The 17,336-nt window shown below is 51.3% G+C and overlaps 1 protein-coding gene across 2 annotated transcripts in view; it reads left to right on the top strand.

The window, feature by feature from the left end:
* The window catches only part of NANP (N-acetylneuraminic acid phosphatase), an 86,951-nt gene that overhangs the window by 33,376 nt on the left and 36,239 nt on the right, over positions 1-17,336 (top strand). For both annotated transcript variants that reach the window (XM_086927217.1, XM_086927216.1), the window contains exon 2: positions 11,158-11,343. In XM_086927217.1, coding sequence (XP_086783343.1) covers positions 11,254-11,343 — 90 coding nt within the window. In that variant the 5' untranslated portion in view covers positions 11,158-11,253. The remainder of the gene's footprint in view (positions 1-11,157; positions 11,344-17,336) is intronic.

The following is a 17,336-nucleotide window of genomic DNA, read 5'->3' as shown; positions in this document are numbered from 1 at the left end:
CCGCCCCCCCGTCAGGCGGGCGTCCCTCTGGAGCCGGGCTATGCACCGGGGATTCCTCCTCCTCCACGTCCAGGAGCGTGAGATCTAGGACCAGCCCCTCCCACGCCCTGGCTCTCTCCAGTGCCATGTCATTGTTTATCCTGAGCGCAGCCCGCAGGCGAAGTTCACCCTCACATCTAGCCCATTTAAGCAGTTCAGCCTTCCAGCGCTCTACCACGGGGCCCCGGGACGCCTTCCACTGGGACGTAATGGCCCGCTTCGCCAGGAGAAGCCCCAAGTCCAGGAACTTGCTAGTGACTTTATTCTTTGATATGTGTGGGAACCAGTGTAGTATGCAATGTGCCATGGTGAGTTGCAGGTCCATCTCCGTCACCTCCCTCAGAACCTCCACCACCTCCTCGCAAAAGGGCCCCAGCTCAGGACAGGACCAGAACATCTGTTGGAAGTCTGCGGGATCCGCCGGGCAGCGCGGACAGGACGCTGGGTGTGCCGGGAAGTACTTATGTAACTTATCAGGGGTCAGATACGCCCTATGTAGGACATAAAAGTGCACCAGCTGGAACCTTGCGTTGCGCGTGCCGTTCCGGGCCCCCTCTAGTATACCATTCCAGGCCTCCTCGGGGATCTCAGTCGCCAAGTCGGCCTCCCATTTCGTCTTCAAGGTCAGCAGCGGAGCGGTGGATTCCGAGACTATGCGTCGAGTCAGGCACGTGACCGCTTTGACCGTTCCTGCCATCATCACGACGTACTGACAGCCCAGGGACAATGGTGGCTCCGAAATACCCGCCCCCCAGTGTTTGCGGATCGCCGCTGTTAAAGCCGCATGAAGGAGGCAGTCCCCACCCGCCAGCTCGAAGCGGTCCTGCAGGAGGTCGAAGGGCAACATCACCCCGTTTTCGTACAGATCACCCATGGATGACAGCCCCTGCTGCTCCCAGCCGTCCAGCCCGCGCCACGAGCCTCCGTGCGGAAGCGCCCAGCAGAGTCTAAGTGGGATCTCTGGTGCGTATGGAACCGTAACACCGCATCTCCGGCGATATCTGTTCCAGCATTTCCGGGCCGTCGCAAACTCCTGAGTGAGGTGGAAATCCCCCATCGGAAGTCCCAGGACAATCCGGGACAACACCTGAACCGGACCCGCCGGTTCACCCGCTCCGTCCTCCCCTCTCCTGGCCCGCGCCACCCATTGTGTCAGCCATTGCAGCTGCGCCGCCAAGTAGTAGAGCTCATAGTCCGGCACCGCTAGACCTCCGTCCGCCCTTGGGCGGAGAAGCGTGGCATGGGCCACCCTGCGCCTGCCCGCCCCCCACAGGAAGCCGATGACCATTGATCGCAGCCGCCGAAAGTAGCTCGCCGGGATCCAGATCGGGAGGGTCCCGAAGAAGTAAAGCAGCCGCGGGAGGGTTACCATCTTGAGCAACGCCACCCTGCCCATGAGTGACAATGGGAGCGTGCCCCAAAAGTCGAAATTCCCTCTAGTGTGCCTTATCGCCGTACCGATATTTCCCTCAAGGATATCGGCTCTGTCATGGAAGATCGAGGTGCCAAGGTATCGCAGGCTCCTCTCTTCCCAGGTCACTCCCTCTGTAGTTTGCGGGCATGCACTCCGTGGGCGGGCTGAGAATAGGTGGGACTTCTCCCAGTTCACTCGGAGGCCCGAGATTCTACCCAGCGATTGCAGGAGGGCCTTAGCTCCACGCAGGGAGTCCGCCGAGTCCGCCAGGAACATCAGCAGATCATCTGCGTATAGTGCGATGTGGTGTTCTTGGCCATAGATGTCCAGGCCCCGATACGCCTGCCCCAGCCGGGCCCGCGCCGCAAGTGGCTCGACGGCCAAGGCAAACAGCAGGGGGGAAAGAGGGCAACCCTGACGGGTGCCCCTGCCCACTCCGCACATCTCAGAGATAACCCTCCCCGTCCTGACCCTCGCCGTCGCGTTCGTATAGAGCAGCCTCGTCCAATCTACGAAGCCTTCGCCAAGGCCCAGCGCTCGCAAAACATGGAAGAGATACGGCCATTCCAGGCTGTCGAAGGCCTTCTCCATGTCGACAGCAAACACCACTGCCTCGTCGCCGTCATAGGTGTCGGCCTCTAGTATGTGCAGGAGTCGCCGCACGTTAAGCGCCGTATTGCGGGCCGGGATGAAACCCGATTGGTCCGCATGTACCAGCATGGGCATGTGAGGGAGCAAACGCGTCGCCAAGATCTTGCTCAGAATCTTATAGTCCAGGTTGAGCATGGACAGTGGGCGATACGCTGATCTGTCCCATGGCTGCTTACCCGGCTTCAGTAGGGGGACTATCAGCGCCTCTCTCGTGGTCGCAGGGAGGCAGCCCAGACGCCTCGACTCGTTGTATACCCACGTCAGCCGGGGCGCTAGGAGATCCGCGTAGGTGAGGTAGAATTCCGTCGGGAATCCATCGGTGCCCGGCGTCTTATTTCTTGCCATGCTCTTGATGGCAACCCGCACCTCCCTCTCCTCGATCTTGTCCCCAAGTCGCTTTGCGATCCCCTCCTCCAGCACCGGTAGGTCAAGGCCCTCCAGAAAGGCCCGAAACTCCTCCGCCGACGGGAGGACCCTGCTGCGGTAGAGCTCTGTGTAGTAGTCATAAAACAATGCGTTAATTCCCTGTTGATCAAACCTCGCCGCCCCCGCCTGGTCTCTGAGCTCAAGAATGACCGAGCTTCGGCGGGACGGGTTGGCCAGCCAGGCCAGGAGAGCCCCCGATTTGTCGCGTTCCGAGTGCGCTCGCGTGAGGTAGGCCTTGTAGTCAAAGCATCGGAGACGCTCCACTGTCGCCGCCACCGCCTCTCGCGCCCCTAGCAGAGCCTCGTGAGTGTCCGGCCGCTCAGGTCTCGCCCTCTCTAGCCTCCGTAGGGTCTCGTCCTCTTTCTCAATGTCCTCCAGTAGCGTTCTCCGCACTCCCGAAGCCGTTGCAATGCACTGGCCCCGAAGTACCGATAGAAGGCGTCCCATTCCGTCGCGGCTGACCCCGCCGTGCCCGCGTTCTCCTGGAAATATGCCTCGATGCCCGAGGCAATCGTGGCACGGAAGAGCTGATCGTCCAGTGCCTCAGGGCGGAGTTTCCAAGCCGGGATCCTCGGGCGGAACTGCGACCAGCGCAGCCGCACGAGGAGCGGGTTGTGGTCTGAGATCGAGCGCGTGAGATACTCACTGTGGCACACCTCCGCGTGCACGTCTTGCGAGCATAGGAAGGCGTCAATGCGGACATGTAGTTCGTGGAGAGCGGAGAAGAAAGAGTAGTCCCTGTCCGACGGGTGGTTAGCCCTCCAGGAGTCGACCAGTCCCCACCGGCGCTGCCAGGCCGAGCGCGCGAGTGCAAGTTTACCAGCTGGTGCGTTCGGAAGGGGGGGGTGGGATCTATCCAGGGTAACGTCTGCCACACTGTTAAAGTCGCCGCCCAGGAGCAAGGGCTCCACCAGAAACTGAGCTAGTTTGTTGGACAGTAGTGCGAGGAATGCAGGTTGGTCCACATTTGGGGCGTATATGCAACCCAGGTTAAGGTCCCTCCCGTCCAGCTTGCCACGCACCATTATGTATCTCCCCTCTGGGTCAATCACCTGTTGTGTGCATTGGTAGGGTATCCCCGCCCGTACCCAGATGGCCACCCCCCTAGCATAAGCGGAGTAACCGGTGTGAAAGACCTGCCCCCTCCAGCGCCGCTGCAGTGCCCTCCCTTCTTTATCCAGCAGATGGGTTTCCTGAAGGAAGGCAATGTGTATGCCCCGCCTGACCAGATAAGAGTGGATCTTATGACGCCTATGCATCGAGTGCATCCCCCTTACGTTCCATGTGAGACATCTATAGCCTAAGTCGGATCCCATGGCGAAGTCTGCCAAGCCCCATCCACTCCACTCACTCTCCCGGCAACCCCCCCAGCACGCCTAGGTCCCCCCCCCGTCCCCCCCCAACTTGCATATTCAAACTACCCCAACACCCACACCCCCGGACAGACAACCAACGTGGAAACCCCATCCAAACTCAAGTATCAAAGAGCGTATCACTACATAATAGGGCTGGAGTGGCAGCGATGCCGGCTCCAGACAGGTCCGAAGCCCCCCGCCCCCGCCCCACTTCCCCTAACAACAATCAGGAGAGACCCCCCGACTCTCCCCGTCCCCATGGTGTCAGTGCGAAGTCCCGGGGGGGCATCCGCATCCCACTGCATAGCATCCAGAAGCGGTCCCCCCCCCCCACCTGCATACCCCATTATCTTACTTGCGTGGCCAAGGTCTCACGAACCGTCTCAACCAAGGATACCTTCCGCTGTCTGGGGAGTCACCACCGGCAGGTCCGTCTCTGAAAGGTCGTGCCCACTGCTGGAGCCAGGGCTGGGAGTGCTGTCCTTCGACTGCTCCGACGCGCTGCTGGAGGGGCTGGCGTCCCCCTGGCTGATGGCCGCCACCGCCTGCACCGCCTTGGCTCGCTCCTGCTGCCAGCCCGCTGGGGAGCCAGATCGTCGCGTCGGTGTTGCTTCCGTGGAGTGTCTCCTGGGGGGGGGTCTGCGGCGTGGGGCCTGTGCCCGGCTTCCCCCTCGTGTCCAACCAGCTCCAAGCTTCCTGTGGCGTCAGGAAAAAGTGAGTGCGTTCCCCATCGACCACCCGCAGCCTCGCCGGGAACAGCATAGCGTAGGGCAGTTGCAGCGATCTCAATTTCCGCTTGACCGCCAGGAAGGAGGCCCGCTGCTTCTGCACATCTCTGGTGAAGTCCGGAAAGACCATGACGCTGCTGTTGTCTATTCTCAGGTCCGGGGTTTCCCTCACCCTCCGCAGTATATGGTCTCTGTCTCTGAAGTGCAGAAGCCGCAGTACAATCGGGCGCGGAGGCACCCCCGGTTTGGGGGGACGCGCAGGGACCCTGTGTGCGCGTTCAATGGCAAAGAACGGCGAGAGTCCCTCCGGGGCCACCTCGGATCGTAGCCAGCCCTCCAGGTAGGTGACCGCATCCCGCCCCTCTGTGTTCTCGGGAACCCCCACCAGGCGGAGGTTATTGCGCCGAGAGCGCCCTTCACTGTCCTCTGCGCGGAGCTCCAGGACCCGCACCTTCTGCGCCATTTCCGCCAGTGTCGTTTTTAGCTCCGCCACGTCCCCTGGCAAGCTTTTCAGGGCCACCTCTGAGGTCGCCACCCGCTCCTTCAGTTTCCTGTCGTCGTCCTTCAACAGGGTTAGGTCCGACCCAATGGTGTCCATACGCTTCTCAAGAGCCTCCCATGACGCCACAATCGCCTGCATTATGTCCCCCAGGGAGGGATCCCGCGGGCGGGACGAGCTCCCGGCCCCTTCCCCCGGCGGGACGTCCTCGACGAGGTGTCCCGGGTCGTCCTGTCTCAGGGCCTCAAAGCCTTTCTTCTTGCTGTTGCCCCGTACCATCCTGGCGGGCAGCGATCGTCAAGCGCCCCTGCGGTGGTCGCCGACGTTCCCCCTCTTCGTCCTTGGTCCGCCTCAGGTCCGCCGTTCCCTCCGACCTCTGGGCCTGCGTTTCGTGGGGTCCAGTTCAGGGGCCAGTCTCCGCTGGCGTCGTGTGGCACCAGTGCCCCTGGTCCGGGCACCTAGAAGGCTCAGGCAGGGTATCCACCAATGAGTACCTGGTCCGCTGTGCTCGGGCGCCCCCGGCCAGGTAGGCACCTCTTCTCGCCCGGAACTTCAGTGACTCGTGGGGGTGGGGAGTCAGCACCTCGTCCCCTGTTCCCCCCTTCGTCCCCCTTGTGCGCGTGCTGCCAATCCCCAGTGGCACAGGCTCCCTGGCAAGACCGTCACTGGGATAACGGGACAGGTGCCCCTCGCAGGCCCAGGTCTCCACACGGTCTCCACAGCTCCGTGGACAGCCACCTAGCCCAGGCAGGCGCCTCGTGGGGGGGGGGGGGGGGGGGGAGGGTAGCCAGTCCCTCAATCCCCGCTCTCCTTGACGTCCACTGTCCTCGCGCACCCCCCAATGCCACCACTAGGAGGGCGGGTCGTGTGTTGCGCGCTGATCCAGCGGTCCACGCAGCTCCAAGGGCTCCGCTGCCGGCCGCCAATGCGGTCACTCGGTCTCCGCCGGCGCCATTTTAGGGTCAGGCAGGGCCGTCGTCTCCCGTCCTCTAGCTGCACCCGCGAGTGCGCCAGCCAGTTCCCCTCACCTTTGCCCGGTCTCCGGGGGCCTCCGCCGGCCAGCGGTCAGCCACCACCGCGTCAGGGGATTCTTCCTCGCCTCCTGAAGTCCGCCACCAGGCGCATCAGGGCAGGACGGCGGTCGCCATTTTGGGCGCTCTCCTCTCCGGGAGCCGCGCTCGAGTTGCAAAGTCCAGCGGGGGTGTACACAGGGGCCCCCAGTCCTCCAAACTCACCCTGCGTGCCCCCGTTGCCCTCCTATGTACTTTTGAGGGGTCGGGGTGCGAGTCGGGGCTCAGGATATGCGGTGGTGCGAGGCGGGCACGGAGGAGCTCCGGAGTCCCGCTTCCACCTACATAGGCGCCTTAGCCACGCCCCCCCGGGGAGCGCCTGTCCATGCCCGTCGGAGCCCGAAGGAGGCCGTGCTGGGCCACCCCTCGTGACTTTTGGCCTGCAGGTGTTCTTTTATTTAATTTCATTCTGTTATACTTAGATATGCCCATGGGGAAGTGAAGGGCATTCGTGGAAAAACTGGGAGGAGGGAGTGTTGCAACGCTCAACGCTTTTTCAGCCAGAGCGGCAAGCGTCCTCTCACACGAGATAGAACTGACTGAGAGGCGCCTGTCGATGGAGCCACTCCTCCTTCCAAATAGATCATCCATTGGAACCACCAACGAGCCCGCCTCCAGTCCCCCGAGGCTCATTGTATTACCTGGTGAGGATATCCCTCTTGGGCAATGGGCCACGCCACCTAACATATGTTCCCCCACCACCTCTGTTTTAGGGGACATGGGAGATGTGCCCAGTAATTAGTGTGGCAAGTGACTTGCCAAAAAGCTGAGGAGTAGTTGTGCTCCTGCTAAATCCAAACAACCAAAAACTGTGAGAAGGAACAAACAGAGGGTATCCCGAGCTAAGACTTCTGCCTCTGATATTCTGATTGCCACACCGCCATCATGTATAGGCACCCAGACTTGAGATTTAGCTTTGGATGATTTCTTCTGAACTCAAGTCACTAAAGTAAGGACTACTCTCCTGGATCCAATTTTTCCTTAAACTGTCTAAGATTAAAGATAGTTTATTAGGCTTGGAGCGTCTTAATGCTGCACCATCTATATTGACGGTGCCCCTGACTAACTCACTTGCGGTCAGTAACCAGACTGACATTGGCGTTGATGGGGCCAAGTCTGTACCATCTCTTTCTTCCCTCCATTTGGGAAGGGAAGACTCAGCAGCTTTAGTCCAACACCAAACTGTTAACCATCCGATGGCCCAAAGACCAGCATTGAATGTTAATCGAAATGAGGCTCCTAAACGCCAGCGGATGCCCCGAGGGCCTGGGTAACCAGGAGAGGCTTTGCGATCTGTCAGTGTGGAACCTAACCCTGCGGCTAGGGCGGAAATGAGTTTTTATCACTGGATTAATCTTCCTCCGGATGCTTCTCCCTTAGTGCTGGTACTTGCTAATGTTCCGCCCCTGCAGGATAACCAACAGGAGTCAACCATCCAGCTAATGGACAAATGCATGTACTGGTTATCGAACCAGTCCATGGACTGGGGCATGGGAAAGATTTATTTAACCAACAAAATTATTATGGCCAGGAGGGTGAAACGGATGGGAAACATATTGAACTTATTTACAGGGGATTGTGTAGTGATAAACTTTAACAATCCGTACACAGCTGGGTTACTTTTGAGCAACTTTGATCATTTTAGGACGAGAAATACCCAGATAATACCATTATCATTGTATTACTTTTATAAACCGGGGCTAGTCCAGGATAGGTGACCCCATTTTGCGATAGCCAGAGCACTTAACTTCAGCACCTGTAGTTGGCCTTTACAACAGATTTGCCCCTCTCTCTGATTTGGAAGCATGTGATTGACTACCAAATTGCATCCCTATTCGTCCCCCAATAGAGGTTCCCAGTGATACAATTTTACAAAAAGGGAAAAGAAATGTGTTATCGTTAGCAACTTAGAATGTGGCGGGAATTACCTCAAAATAGGTAACGAAGAATGGCATCATTATTGGCAAATGATAGACAATGTTTGTCTCCAAGAGACATGGTCTAAGGAACCAGTTTTTTTCCCGGGCTACCGTACTATTCATACTCCTTCAGTGCCGTCGGTGTCCAGAAAAGATAAAGGAGGTCTTTTAACCCTAGTCTCCAATACACTAGCAGCACAAGTAAAACAGGTGGGCTCCAGGAATAACTGCTTTCAAATTTTCCAATTAGACTTTTTACCTGTTGGAGAGTGGTTATTAATTAATTGTTATGATAACGAATTCGGAGCAAACATGAAAAGTGTATTAGAGGTCTTGAATGAGGAGCTACATCTAATTTATCTGGATAAGCAGAAGAGGAGGCCTAGCCTAATTTGGGTGGGAGATGTCAATACCCATGATAATGACAGTGCGTGTGGAATAAACGATCCGAAGGGTAATACCCTTCCACACTTTGTACATAATACTTACGGCGATACGCTCAATAGGCTGCTTTTTACAACGGACCTGACTGCAATTAATAGTGGGAAAACGGGCCAGGTAGAGCCAACATTTAGGAGGAACAATTCTGAGTCTATAATTGATAATATCCTAGTCTCAACTATATTACAGAATAGAGTGGATCATGTTAGTAATACATTCACTCCTTATAGTGACCATGCCCTCCTACTTATTAATGTAAGTGCCCCCCAAAATGTTAAGAGACCCCATTTGAGCATCAATAATATCACTCTTGTAATGAAAAATGGATACCAAATGAGGTTGGCCCAGGTCATGAAAAAGGACTTAAACGTGGATATAATATCCCAAGTGAAAGGAGATATCCTACACTGTTTGACAGAAGGTGGTCCCCCAACTCTTCTCTTTTTCACAACCTTTATAGCATATTTAAAAATTGCACTTACCTGTCAGAAACCAGCAACCGATGTACCACCTGGCTGCTGGTTCAACTCAGTTTGCTTCATAGCAAAGAGGGCACTTGATAGTGCATTACAATCACAGCCAAGAGTCCCTGTACTGATAAGAACCCTTCGAAAAGATTGCAAGCAGGCAAGGAATACCCGCGAAAAGGACCTAAAGAAAAATACGTGGGATGATCTTGAACATGCAGCTAGCTCCAAGAGTAGTAAGGAGTTTTGGAAGGTCATAAATGCCCCGTCTTTCATAAATGTGACTGACCCGTCTCTAGATACTCATGTAGAGGAAGAACTATGGGTAGGACACTTTGAAAGTATTTTTGCACGTCAACCTAATGAGCCCCCTTATACAGATGTTTTGCTGTCGACCCAAGGTACCCTGACTTTTACTATTGGAGAAGTGAGAGAAGTGAGGGAAGCATTGGAAATGTGTGCCCAAGGGAAGGCCCCGGGGCCTGACGGAGTCCCAATAGATCTTTTCCAGGACAACTATTACTTGTGGGTGCCCCTTCTGACAAACGATTTCATTAGCATAGTGGTAGAGGGCACCCCGCCATCATGGAACCATAGGGTAATAGTTCCTATTTTTAAAAAGGGAGGTAGGGGTAGCCCTAAAAACTATAGACCAATTTCCCTTTTGGATTCATCTGCCAAACTTATGGGGTGGTTGTTGCTAGCTAGATGGGAGGAGTAGGCCAAGGAACGCAATATTTTAATGTTGGCGCAATATGGTTTTCAAAAGGGCAAGGGGACAGTGGACCAAGGCTTGAATCTTTCTCTATGTATAGATAAATATACAAAGGCGAAAAGTGGCAAAATCTATATGGCATTCATGGACCTCTCAGCCGCGTTTGACTGCGTGTCCCATTCAAAATTGTGGTCCATGATGGAAGTAATGGAAATTGATCCCCAGATCATCCGCTTCATTCATCAGCTGTATTCCAATGCCTCTGCGAGATTTGGCAGAAATTTGGAATGCACACGCTCATTTAAAATATATAAAGGCGTCAGACAGGGTTGCGTCCTCGCCCTGTTTCTTTTTTCCATCTATACTAACGGGGTGGAGGCAGCCCTGTCTAAAATGTCTTTAGATGTTCCCAAATTCAAAAATAATTTGCTCCACATACTGGCTTACGCTGATGACGCGGTTTTGATCGCGAGGACTGGGGTATTCTTTCAAAAATTAGGGATACCGTCGATTTAACGCAACGCATAATTAGGGACTGTCTGAGGCTTGAGGGTTACAGCAGAATTGGCTGGCTTAGTTCTGTTCAGGCTGAAATAAAAGCAATGGGGCAGGGAGAATTTTTTAGGAACCCCTTATTATGTACCAAGGTATCCAAACGGAAAATAATCGATCTATTTATACAAAAGGCCTCTGCTGAACGTTGGAAAAAGAACAGGTGTTCTCAGTCGTTTATAGTTTATAATGGACTCCTACCCAGACCGGGGAAGGCTATTTTTTATCTTAACCATGTCACAGTGGCTCAACATAGGCTTATCCTGTTGCGATTCCGCTTGAACCTAATCCCACTAATGCTGGGGTTTCCAGAAAAAAGATTCAAGCTTTCAGAACTAGGCCCCTGCCCGTGTGAAAATCACTCCCCCCAGTCTGATTTACACTTGTCGTTCTTTTGCCCATTTTATTGTAGTTCCTTCTACCAATTTTAAGGTGTCAAAATTTCTCTCAATGTAAAGTTGCACTGTATTTTCGAAAAGCCTTGCCTAACCCTTACGTTTGTTTTGTGGTAGCATCTTTTTTATGGGCTTGTTGGAGAAATAGAAGGGTAAGAAGTTTGCCATAATGAATCTCCAAGGATGGATCAACTTGGTTTTAATCTGATTTTAATTGTTAAAAAAAACATTTTAAATGTTCTGGTATTCATGTAAATGGTTTTATCATAAAATCTGTTATGAGATTGTACTTTTATGATCGGATTATTAATGGATCGAATAAAGATTCAAATGAAATGAATGAATGATTCATCTACCAATGGCATATTGTGCCACACATGTTAAACTGTTCTGATTAATTTATTCATTTGTAAGAGGTGTATTAAAATGCAAATTTGTTCTGTAAAGGGATAATCGTCTAGAATATTGTTTGTCTTGTTTTCCCAGGAAACCTCTCCAGATGTTAATAGACCAGATTATTTTTAAGATCCTGGTGTCTGCTCAATTCTTCTCAGCATCTGTGCCACCATCACATGCTTAGCCATGGTACTCAGTGGTGTAAAAGCAGTCTTCTTTGACTTGGACAACACACTTATTGATACAACTGGAGCCTGCAAGATAGCCATTCAGAAGGTGAGGACATTTCATCATACTTGTGTATTTGTTAACATGTGACTAAAAGAGTAAGATTAGTAAGAGCTACTTGGTTACCCTTCATCTGTCTCCCACAAAATGAACTTTGATAAAATGTGGATAAAAATAGAGATGCTTTTGAATGAACAGCCACATGGGCTATTGACTCTGCATTTTAATGTTCGTGTGATCACTGATGGTGCATGTATAATTGAACACATTGACTAGACTCACACTTATATCAGAACCCCAACAGAAGACCACAGTAAGCTATTCTGTATAATAGTATATTTTAGGACAAACTCAGCATTTCTATTGATCACTTGTTTATTCCTTCCATTCTTTGGTTCAGTCATCTGGCTACTTCCTTATTCTTCTTGACTCCATGTTGCATTCCTCTTTTCCCATCCTTGGAAGGCCTCTATCTGTATCAGATCTCAAAGTTTGCAGCTTTACACCATTGCCGCTCTACGTGTTCTCTATCAAACTAGGGTATCTTAGACACATTTAAGCTTATCTTTTGTATCTAGCAGTTCCTTAAATTTCCAAAATTCAAGTCATTCTTTGGTGTTGGTGTGTATCCTTACTTGCTCTAATTTAATATTCCATGGCCCTCCGAGGTAAATTGCATAAGACAATTTCTTCGTAACTAATTACTCCTTAAAATGGGTTGTTTCATTTGATGTTTTTCACGATCTTCCTTAGGGAGGTTGTTGATCGGAGCATAGATAGATCTTGAACTAGAATCACTACTTCAGTCTGCTCGTCTGTGCCACGCCCACAGATCCCAGAATGTAGAGGCAAACAGTAGTCCCTGTGTGCGCATTAGCCGCGTTTTGATTGTCTGAGTTAATAGCTCTTGTGTATTTATCGTGACGGTTCATTACTGTCATTTAGATAGATCTTGAACTAGAATCTAGGGCCGAGTGGGGCTACTCGATAAGGCAGGTCTTTAGCTTCTTCCGGAAATCAAGAAGTGAGGAGCAGCCTCCTTTTTTGAAGCAGTAGGTTGTTCCACATTTTAGTATCAATGAGCAATGTAGGAGAAGTCTTGACCAATGGATCTGGTTTTATGTATCCGTGGGATGTGTTCCAGTCTGATTATGGACGAACTGAAGTGTCTGGATGATTTGTGAAAGCAGATGTGATTGTTGAGGTATGCTGAGCCAGTGTTATGTAGAGCCTTGAAAGTGTGGGTGAGGAGTTTGAATTGTGTTAATTTGGGAATGGGGAGTCAGTGGAGCTCCTTCAAGTGTGGTGTGTAATGAGTGTGGGAAGGGAGGTTGAGAGTGATTCTGGCCTCTTAGTTCTGAAAGATCTGCAAACATCTGGTGAGTTTTCTGTCGATTCAGACATAGAGGGTATTCCAGTAGTCCAGCTTGCTTTTGACCAGGACATGCATGATGATTTTTTGGGTGCCGATGGGGAGCAATTTGAAAATGTTCTTCAGTATTTAAAGGCTATGGAAGCAAGAGGTGGTGATGGCACTGACTTGGGCGGTTACATTGAGTTTGCTGTGGATGATGATCACAAAGGTTCTTGGTGAAGGTGATGGGGCTGGGTGTTGGTCCTAGCTCTTTCGGCCATCAAGTGGAGTCCCACAGTGATGTGCTCTTCAAAATCACTTTTATTGTTACTCATTGATTATACAGCTCTTTGTAATGGTGTGGACACAGGAACATGGAGACACTAGGCTTCAACACTTCTGCTTCACATTGATAATCTAAGACCTTAACTAGAATAAGGCCCCAATTGACTCTGCTTACCCTAGTTACTTATTAAGAGTGCCCAGATACAGCTCTAGCTGACTAGCCAGCCTCATGTATTAATAACTAAAATATATATATATATATATATATATATACATACATATATACATACATTTTCCCCCTCAGGCCTATTCGTCCATTGGTTAGCCCATTTTAGCCTTTCCTTCTCTTCGCTGTGAGTGACACCATTTTTTCTGTGCACATGTGCGTGTCTTCATAAACAGTAGTCCACTTTAGTGCCAATGCTAGTTGGCCAGTTTCTTCTTTTATTTCTGCTATCCTGTTGTGCCTATTTTTATGTTTATTGTTCTGAAGGGTATATTTATAACCATTTTTTGAAGCACACACTTCACCATTAGTCATCAACAATATTTACTTTTTATTATTTATAATTATTTCAAGTTCAAAAATATGTTTATTAGTCCATCGTCTATTAAACAACAGAAATTATAATTTCATGTACAGACTCCTTTAAAATCACTTAAAATCCTACAAAAGCACCTAAAAGTTCACAATATATTTTCCTAAGCCATAATTGCCAATACAAACCTTCCCACCACACACATTATACCAATACATTGCATTGTATAAAGGAACTGTATTGCTTTACTTCTTTCATTTATCTCATATTTAATTAAAGAAGAGATTTTTGTGGCGGAGGAAGAGGAGTTGGCCTAACTGCTAGGGCGGTCGACCTCGAATCTGGGGAACCGGGTTCGAGTCTCGGCAATGACACTCAACATCCTGTGATTCTGGACAAACCACTTAATCTCTCTGTACCTAACAAAAATGAACGTGTCCTCATGTAACGCAAATGGTTCCATGTAAAGCGCTCTGATACCCAATACCATTGGGTCAAGTTTGCGCTATATAAAACTCCGTAAATAAAAAAAGAGATCTCTTAGCTTGGAGTCCCTATATCATATTTTATGTATTTCCTTTTTAGGGCTCGGCCTACATCCCACGAAGTGGGTGTGGCCAGAGTCCTTTATAGAGGGACTTCGACAACCTAACCTAGAGATTCCAGAGAAGCGCGTGAATTGTGTTCGTTATTTATGGCAGCTGCATGGCAATTGGCCCTCGCATGGCTGTGTTTTTACAAGCCAGCACGCAATAGGCCATAGTCTGTAGAGTTTCTCCACTTCCTGCATATTCCGTGCGGAGACGCGCACCAGAAGGCTATATTTCATCAATTACCAGCTGTCAGGGGCCGTGGTAATTGAAGCCAGATGCCGGGCGCGCGTTCACCACTCTCCAGTGAGTTTGCCGTGCGCGCGTTCATCTGCTTCCTTTCATGTGTCAGTGCGGCCGCGGTATCGTCTATGTTCTGCTTATTTAAACAACAGTCCAACCCTGAAAGTTTTGTTCTGCCATTTCTCTGCAGGCTCTTTCTCCCGTTGCCTTATCTGCTACTGATTGGATTTCTTGCTTGCTGTACGACTCTTGCAGGTATGAATCCTACTAGTCCTACGACTCTAAGTCTTCACTGAATGACCGTGATCTTTACAGATCCGGCTACGTTTACAGTGAGGCGCAACATGACGGGGACAGTGCCTATGAAGGTCGCTATGACAGCTCCTACGGGAACCGCAGGGATCAGTTCCAGACCAGAGCACGCAGCAACTTTGCCAGCGGGGTCAGAGCTGGGGCAGAGACGGGAGCAGAGGACGGCCCGGGACCAGGGTTCGATTCCCGGCGCGGCAGGTTTCTGGACCAGGGTCAGCGGACTCGATAATTCTCTCGCCTCGGTGCCCACTCTGATCAGCGATCACGCTCGGCAACTCTGGGCATTAGCTTGCCTCATCTTCACTAACGGCCCCACCAGACTGCCGGGGATGCCTGGTCTCACCCTGGAGATACCCATTAAGGGACCATCTCTCAGGGAAGCCAGGAAGGGTTTCGCAGCGGTCGAAGCGCCTTGGGACCCTCGGGTAAGTAGTGCGCTATATAAATGCCTATACATTTACATTTGACCCATGCTGGCATTTCCCGGTCGCATCAGTGGACAATGGAATGAGCCACAGCCAGTGGGCGAGTGGGGTTCTGGCATCTCTGGTTCCCCCCGACCCCCGTCCCTCTTCTCCCAGAAAGCACTTTTGTTATGACAGTAACGCACTTCTGTGTCCCGGACATAGTGAGTTATTTTTTTAATCCATTTCAAGGAGCTCTCCGTGTCAGCGTCTCTTTGTGTGTCTACGCCTTCCCCATCACGTGCAGCACTCTACTCCCCACCCCCCACCTTCTGTTGTTACATGTGTAGTGTTCTACCTACGAAAACGAGGACACCATGTGCCTTGAACAGACGAACATTGTAAATACCCTTTCTTCTAGCGTCTTTAAATGAGTTGTATTATTTCCTTTTAATAATTGTAGAATCATGACCGTCTTACTATCTTCTGACCTCGTTTTTCGCCTCTGCTGCATGTCGTTCTTTGTATGGCTTATGGCCGAAACCATAAATACTGCAAAATAACCATTGGGGGCGCATCGCCGCAGCTAGTGGGGCTGTAGTGGTGACCCAAGCCCTGCCTAGAGGCCAGGCTTTCTGCCCAAAGTCCTTGGGGCTGATTGATGGTCAGTGTTGAAGTATAGCTACGAGTTGAATGAGCATAATGAAAGAATACTGGTGTTCCGACTCAGTGACAGTAGGTGCTATCCCCCTCCGGTGGCATTACTGACTGTTAATTGCCTGCCGTGAATACAGGGGCCTGATCTGAAGGCGCATAACCAGTCCAGGAATAGTTAACGTCTGCTAATGGGCAGCAGCGCGTGAACCATGAAGCCATTCGCCACAGTTCCCTTGAACTCACGCAACACTGGCAAATAAATACACGTAATCACTACTTCAGTCTGCTCGTCTGTGCCACGCCCACAGATCCCAGAATGTAGAGGCAAACAGTAGTCCCTGTGTGCGCATTAGCCGCGTTTTGATTGTCTGAGTTAATAGCTCTTGTGTATTTATCGTGACGGTTCATTACTGTCATTTGATTTAAGGATGCTCAGGCTCACGAGGTCAGCGGCAAATAACGGTCAGTATAGCACTTTGCAATTGACTATAATTGTATGTTATTGTTCTATTTCCAGTGATACCGGAAGACTGTAACTATGCACCCAGACTGGCGCATCATATTTGTATTCAACTTTTATTCGATCTAAACTTGGAATACGTTTTAATATTTTTTTATCAGAGGACTGCTGCGTGGTGTTTAAAATGCAACGTTTGGCCTCACTGCTATCACTAAACATGTACAATTGAACCAGGTGATGGCGAGTACTTAAACTGTCCGTCATGCACAAACAGCCCACAAAATGCATGCTTTCAGTGACGTGTAAAGGCGCATTGAGGCCTTCATGTCTGTTGGCATATTGTTTCCCGGCACTTCGAGAGAGTGAGTGCAGAGTGAGTGCGAGAGTGACAGTGAGTGCAGAGTGAGTGCGAGAGTGACAGTGAGTGCGAGAGTGACAGTGAGTGCGAGAGTGACAGTGAGTGCGAGAGCGACAGTGAGTGCAGAGTGAGAGTGAGTGTGAGTGCAGAGTGAGTGCGAGAGTGACAGTGAGTGCAGAGTGAGTGCGAGAGTGACAGTGAGTGCGAGAGTGACAGTGAGTGCAGAGTGAGTGTGAGAGTGACAGTGAGTGCAGAGTGAGTGCGAGAGTGACAGTGAGTGCGAGAGTGAGTGCGAGAGTGAGTGCGAGAGTGACAGTGAGTGCAGAGTGACAGTGAGTGCAGAGTGCGAGAGCGACAGTGAGTGCAGAGTGAGTGCGAGAGCGGCAGTGAGTGCAGAGTGAGTGCGAGAGTGAGTGTGAGTGCAGAGTGAGTGCGAGAGTGACAGTGCGTGCAGAGTGCGAGAGCGACAGTGAGTGCAGAGTGACTGCAAGAGTGAGTGTGAGTGCAGAGTGAGTGGGAGAGTGACAGTGAGTGCAGAGTGAGTGCGAGAGTGACAGTGAGTGCAGAGTGAGTGCGAGAGTGACAGTGAGTGCAGAGTGAGTGCGAAAGTGACAGTGAGTGCAGAGTGAGTGCGAGAGTGACAGTGAGTGCATGCAGAGTGAGTGCGAGAGTTACAGTGAGTGCAGAGTGAGTGCGAGAATGACAGTGAGAGTGCAGAGTGACAGTGAGTGCAGAGTGACAGTGAGTGCAGAGTGACAGTGAGTGCAGAGTGACAGTGAGTGCAGAGTGACAGTGAGTGCAGAGTGACAGTGAGTGCAGAGTGACAGTGAGTGCAGAGT

Source organism: Lissotriton vulgaris, chromosome 6, assembly GCF_964263255.1.
Source record: "Lissotriton vulgaris chromosome 6, aLisVul1.2, whole genome shotgun sequence".
NCBI lineage: Eukaryota > Metazoa > Chordata > Amphibia > Caudata > Salamandridae > Lissotriton > Lissotriton vulgaris.
The sequence above is the reverse complement of the archived record's forward strand: the minus strand, read 5'-3'. Positions and strand labels throughout refer to the sequence as shown.